Genomic DNA, 6,133 nt, shown 5'->3' with positions numbered 1-6,133 from the left:
CCCCCCAGTGCCCTCCCAGTGCCCCCCCAGTGCCCACCAGGACCCCCCAGTGCCCCCCCAGTGTCCCCCAGTACCCCCCAGTGCCCTCCCAGTGCCCCCCAGTGCCCCCCAGTACCCTCTCAGTGCCCCCCAGTGCCCACCCAGTGCCCCCCAGGACCCCCCCAGTGCCCTCCCAGTACCTCTCAGTGTCCCCCTAGTGCCCTCCAGTGCCCCCCCAGTGCCCCCTAGTATCCCTCAGTACCCTCCCAGTGCTCTCCCAGTGCCCCCCAAGTGCCAACCAGGACCCCCCAGTGCCCCCCCAGTGCCCCCCAGTACCCTCCCAGTGCCCCCCCAGTACCCCTCAGTGCCCCCCCAGTGCCCCCCAGTGCCCCCCCAGTACCCTCCCAGTGCCACCCAGTGCCCCCCCAGTGCCCCCCTAGTGCCCCCCAGTGCCCTCCTAGTGCCCCCCAGTACCCTCCCAGTGCCCCCTCAGTGCCCCCACCAGTGCCCCCCAGTACCCCACAGTGCCCTCTCAGTGCCCCCCTAGTGCCTCCCCAGTGCCAACCAGGACCCCCCAGTGCCCTCCCAGTGCCTCCCAGTGCCCCCCAGTGCCCTCCCAGTGCCCTCCCAGTGCCCCCCCCAGTGCCTCCCAGTGCCCTCCCAGTGCCCCCCCAGTGCCCCCCAGGACCCCCTAGTGCCCCCCAGTGCCCCCCAGTGCCCCCCCAGTGCCCCCCAGTACCCTCCCAGTGCCCTCCCAGTGCCTCCCCAGTGCCCCCCAGTGCCCTCCCAGTGCCCCCCCCAGTGCCCCCCCAGGACCCCCTAGTGCCCTCCCAGTACCAACCAGGACCCCCCCAGTCCCCCCCTAGTGCCCCCCAGTACCCTCTCAGTGCCCCCCCAGTACCCCCCAGTGCCCCCCAGTAGCCCACAGTGTCTCTCAGTGCCCCCCCAGTGCCCCCCAGTACCCTCCCAGTGCCCTCTCCAGCGCCCCCCCAGTGCCCCCCAGTACCCTCCCAGTGCCCTCCCAGTGCCCCCCAGTGCCCCCCAGGACCCCCCCAGTGCCCTCCCAGTACCTCTCAGTGTCCCCCTAGTGCCCTCCAGTGCCCCCCCAGTGCCCCCCAGTGCCCCCTAGTATCCCTCAGTACCCTCCCAGTGCTCTCCCAGTGCCCCCCCAGTGCCCTCCAGTACCCTCCCAGTGCCCTCCTAGTGCCCCCCCAGTGCCCACCAGGACCCCCTAGTGCCCCCCAGTGCTCCCCCGGACCCCCCAGTACCACTCAGTGTCCCCTTAGTGCCCCCCAGTGTCCCTCAGTACCAACCAGGACCCCCCAGTGCCCTCCCAGTGCCCCCCAGTGCCCCCCCTGCCCCACACAGAGAGGGGGCTGCAGCCAGAAGGGTTTTTAATGCCATCCCCCAGCTTGGGGGGGTCCTGAGGGAGGGGTCCCTAGGGGGGGCATAGCGGGGGGGGGGGGGGGGGGGTGCAGGGGAGGTCGGGGTGGGGGTCCTGTGAGTCGGCAGCCCCCTCCCCAGAGCGGGGGCGTCCCCTAGAAGCCCCCCAAGGGCTCCGGCAGCTCCCCGAAGGCATCTGTGGGGTCCCCGGGGGGCTCCAGGGGCTCCAGCAGGAGGCGCTCCAGGCCCTGCTCCACCTCCTGCTCCTCCTCGGCCCCGAGGGGCTCCAGCCCCCCCCAGACCCTCCCCAGCTTCCTCAACACTTCCTCCTCCTCCTCCTCTTCTTCCTCCTCCTCCTCTTCCTCTTGGTCCCGCACAGGCCACTCCACCCCTGCCGCCCATTGCTGGGGGGGCCAGAGGGAGAGGCGCTGCAGCCCCCCCAGGGGGTGGGGAGGGGGCTGCGGGGACGTACTGGTGGCACAGAGCGCCCCCCAGCGAGGGGCCGCAGCTCAGCAGGTAGCTGAGCTCCAGCCGCCCCCCACCCGCGAAGCAAACCACGCGGCGCGGGGGGCGCCAGCCCGGGGGTCGTCACCTCGGGGGTCGTCACCCCGGGGGCCGCCGCCGGTGGCCTGCAGCGGCACCTGGCAGGCCCCCAGGAGGTCATCGTCCCAGCCCTGGTCCTGGTCCCAGACCTCCACCCGCAGCTGAGCCTGGGCCGGGTCCGAGGGCAGCCTCACGACCCCCAGGTCGAGGCGAGCCCCCCCCCCAGCGGGGCCGGTTGTCGTTCCAGACGGTGTCGGTGCGGGCCCGTGCTCCCCGAAGGCCACCCGCACGTAGGCGTCGGTAGCCGAGAGGTGGTCTCCCCACCAGCCGCGACCCTCCCCACACCAGCACCGACAGCTGGGCGGCCCCCCGGTACCGGGAGCAGCAGTCCGGGGTGACGGAGGGGCTGCCCGAGCTGCCGGGGCGGCTAGCGGAGCCCCCCGGGCCGGTACCGGAGCCCCCCGGGCCGGCAGCGGATCCCCCCGGGCCGGTACCGGAGCCCCCCGGGCCGGCAGCGGATCCCCCCGGGCCGGCAGCGGGACCCCCCCGGGGCCGGTACCGGACCCCCCCGGGCCGGCAGCGGAGCCGTCGGTGCCACTCCCGAAGCTTTCGCTGCCGGTCCCCAAACCGCTGGTGCCGCTGCCGCTACCGGAGGGGCTACCGAAGCCCCCGTGGCCGGTGCCGGAGCCGCCGAAGCCGAAGCCCCCAGCGCCGGCTCCGCTGCCGTCGGTGGTGCTGCCGCCGCCGGTACCGCTCCTGCCGCTGGTGCCGGTCCCGGAGGCGCTGCCGAAGCCTCCGCCGCAGCCTCCGCTGCCGCTGCCGCCGGTCCCGGAGGCGCTGCCGTCGGTGCCGGTCCCGAATCCGCCGCCGCCGCCGGCCCCGGAGGCGCTGCCGCTGCCGTCGGTGGCCGTCTCAAAGCCGTCGCCGCCTGTCCCGAAGCCTCCGCCGGCGCTGCCGTTGCCGCCGCTGCCGAAAGCGCTCCCGAATCCTCTCCCCCCGCTGCCGTAGGCGCTCCGGGAGGCGTCTCCGGTCGGGGCGGCGCACAGGCAGCGGCAGGGCCCGGCCGAGAAGGTCCCCGCGGGGCAGCTCCGGCTGCAGTTGAGCCTCAGCCCGTGGGCGGCGATGTAGTGCCCGAGGGCAGCCTTCAGCGCCCGGCGCCGGGCGGAGCCCTCCGGCAGCAAGGTGTGGAGGCTCCGCACCTCGGCCGCCACCAGCCCCGGGGCGCCGGGCAGGCTCTGCAGCCAGCGCCGGTAAGCCCCCGGGGGGCCGTAGAGGAGGTCTCCGTCCTGCCGCCCTCCTTCCACCTCCACCAAGCGCTCGGAGTAAGCTTCGCTGAAGCTCTCTTGCTGCCCCTGAGCCTCCCGCGCCCGGCGGCAGGCGGCGGCGGCGGCACCGGCGCGGGCGGCGCCGCCGCCGCCGGCCGTGACCTCCACCCGCAGGCAGTCGGCGACCTCCTGGGCGCTGGCCCCGGCCATGGCCGCCCGGCAGAGCCGCACGGCCGTGACCGAGCGCAGCAGACCCCCGGCCCGGGCCCCCACCACCAGGTGGGTGCCGAAGGCGGCGAAGAGCTCCCCGAAGGCGGCGGCGGAGGCCGGGTGTGAACTTCGGGGAGGGCTCGGAGGGCTCGGAGCAGGTCGGGGGGAGGGGCGGGCGCGGGGGGACAGCCAGGACCTGCCGGGGGGGGAGGGGGGAGAGGGAGGGAGAGGGTTAGGGGGGGAGGGAGGAAGGCAGGGCAGGGGGAGAGGAGGGGGAGAGGAAAGGTGGAGAGGAGGGAGAGGGAGAGGGAGAAGGGGAGGTTGAGGGGGGAGAGGGGAGAGGGAGATGGAGGGGTGAAGGGGAGGGAGGGGAGAGGGGCAAGGGGAGGTTGAGGGGGGAGCATGGGGGAGGGAGGGGGAGAGGGAAAGGTGGAGAGGGAGGAGAGGGAGAGGGAGAAGGGGAGGTTGAGGGAGGAGAGGGAGATGGAGGGGGGAAAGGGAGGGAGGGGAGAGGGGGAGGGGAAAGGGGAGGTTCAGGGGGGAGGCATGGGGAGGGAGGGGGAGAGGGAGCAGAGGGAGGGGGAAGGGGAGAGGGAGTGGGGAGAGGGAGAGGAAGAGGGAAGGGGAGGTTGAGGGGGAGCATGGGGAGGGAGCAGGAAAGGGAGGGGGAGAGGGGGGAGAGAGAGGGGGAGAGGGAAAGGGAGAGAGGGAGGAGGAGGGGGAGGGAGGGGGCGGAGGAGAAGGAGATGAAGATGAGGGAGCTCAGGAGCTGCAGAGGGAGTTCAGGAGCTGTAGAGGGAGCTGCAGAGGGAGCTGAAGAGGGAGCTGAGGAGCTGCAGAGGGAGTTCAGGAGCTGCAGAGAGCTGCAGAGGGAACTCAGGAGCTGTAGAGGGCGCTGAGGAGCTGCAGAAGGAGCTGAGGAGCTGCAGAGGAAGCTGGGGAGCTGCAGAGGGAGTTCAGGAGCTGCAGAGGGAGCTGAGGAGCTGCAGAGGAAGCTGCAGAGGGAACTCAGGAGCTGCAGAGGGAGCTTAGGAGCTGCAGAGGGAGCTGCAGAGGGAACTCAGGAGCTGCAGAGGGAGCTTAGGAGCTGCAGAGGGAGCTGCAGAGGGAACTCAGGAGCTGCAGAAGGAGCTGCAGAGGGAGCTGAGGAGCTGCAGAGGGAGTTCAGGAGCTACAGAGGGAGCTGAGGAGCTGCAGAGGGAGCTGAGGAGGGAACTCAGGAGCTGCAGAAGGAGCTGCAGAGGGAGCTGAGGAGCTGCAGAGGGAGTTCAGGAGCTACAGAGGGAGCTGAGGAGCTGCAGAGGGAGCTGCAGAGGGAACTCAGGAGCTGCAGAAGGAGCTGCAGAGGGAGCTGAGGAGCTGCAGAGGGAGTTCAGGAGCTGCAGAGGGAGCTGAGGAGCTGCAGAGGGAGCTGAGGAGGGAACTCAGGAGCTGCAGAAGGAGCTGCAGAGGGAGCTGAGGAGCTGCAGAGGGAGTTCAGGAGCTACAGAGGGCGCTGAGGAGCTGCAGAGGAAGCTGAGAAGTGCAGAGAGAGCTGCAGAGGGAGCTGAGAGGGCGCTGCAGCAGAGGCAAAGGAAGCTCAGGAGCTGCAGAGGGAGCTTAGGAGCTGCAGAGGGAGCTCAGGAGCTGCAGAGGGAGCTGCAGAGGGAACTCAGGAGCTGCAGAGGGAGCTTAGGAGCTGCAGAGGGAGTTCAGGAGCTGCAGAGAGCTGCAGAGGGAGCTGAGGAGCTGCAGAGGGAGCTGCAGAGGGAGCTGAGGAGCTGCAGAGGGAGCTGCAGAGGGAGTTCAGGAGCTGCAGAGGGAGCTGAGGAGGTGCAGAGAGAGCTGCAGAGAGAGTTCAGGAGCTGCAGAGAGAGCTGCAGAGAGAGTTCAGGAGCTGCAGAGAGAGCTGCAGAGGGAACTCAGGAGCTGCAGAAGGAGCTGCAGAGGGAGCTGAGGAGCTGCAGAGGGAGCTGAGGATCCGCAGAGGAGCTGAGGAGCTGCAGAGGGAGCTGAGGATCCGCAGAGGAGCTGAGGAGCTGCAGAGGGCGCTGCAGAGGGAGCTCAGGAGCTGTAGAAGCTGCAGAGGGAGCTTGGGAGCTTAGGAGCTGCAGAGGGCGCCGAGGAGCTGCAGGGGGCGCCGAGGAGCTGCAGAGGGAGCTCAGGAGCTGCAGAGAGCGCTGAGGAGCTGCAGAGGGCGCCGAGGAGCTGCAGAGGGCGCTGCAGAGCAAGCTCAGGAGCTGCAGACGGAGCTGAGGAGCTGCAGGGGGCGCCGCACCTACCAGTAGAGCTCGCAGCGCAGCACCAGGCTGGCCAGGGCGCTGCGGTCCTCCCTCTGCCGCTGCAGGCCGAATTCGGCCACCCCCGCGAGCGGGAGCCGGCCAGGGCCAGCGCCGGCCCCCGCCCCCCCGCGGCCCCGCCCCAGCCCCGCCCCCAGCCCCACCCCGCCAGCCCCGGGCCAGCTGCCGCCCCTCGGCCAGCGCCGAGCCCAGCGCCGCCGCCCCCAGCCCCAGGGCCGCCCCCTGCCGGCAGCGGCGCCCCGAGCGCCACCCCCCGACCCCCGGGGGGCAGGCGGCGCAGGGCCCCGCCCCCCCGGCCCCGCCCCGTCCCGGCAGAGCAGGCAGCCCCCGGGGGGCGCCCCGGGGGGGTCCAGCAGCAGCAGCTGCCCCCCCGCGGGGCTGAGGCTGGTGACGTCCAGGCCCCAGCCCAGGGCCTCGGTGCCGGGGGCCGGGGGGGCGGCGGCGCAGGCAGCCCCCCGGGCCGCGGCGGCACTG

At 72.4% G+C, this 6,133-nt stretch overlaps 1 protein-coding gene across 1 annotated transcript; it reads right to left on the bottom strand.

The window, feature by feature from the left end:
- Positions 1 to 1,788: 1,788 nt before the first annotated feature.
- On the bottom strand, positions 1,789 to 5,881 carry LOC137461499 (spidroin-1-like; the record flags this gene model as incomplete). Its single annotated transcript, XM_068171219.1, has 2 exons — positions 1,789 to 3,576; positions 5,642 to 5,881. Coding segments are annotated over 2 exons (1,945 nt in total), but the record flags the coding sequence as incomplete, so codon positions are not given.
- Positions 5,882 to 6,133: the final 252 nt, after the last annotated feature.

This window comes from Melanerpes formicivorus, unplaced genomic scaffold (assembly GCF_026170545.1).
Source record: "Melanerpes formicivorus ecotype bairdi unplaced genomic scaffold, bMelFor1.0.p_v2 SCAF_2435, whole genome shotgun sequence".
NCBI classification, from domain to species: Eukaryota; Metazoa; Chordata; class Aves; order Piciformes; family Picidae; genus Melanerpes; species Melanerpes formicivorus.
This window is presented reverse-complemented; position numbering and strand designations above follow the sequence as displayed.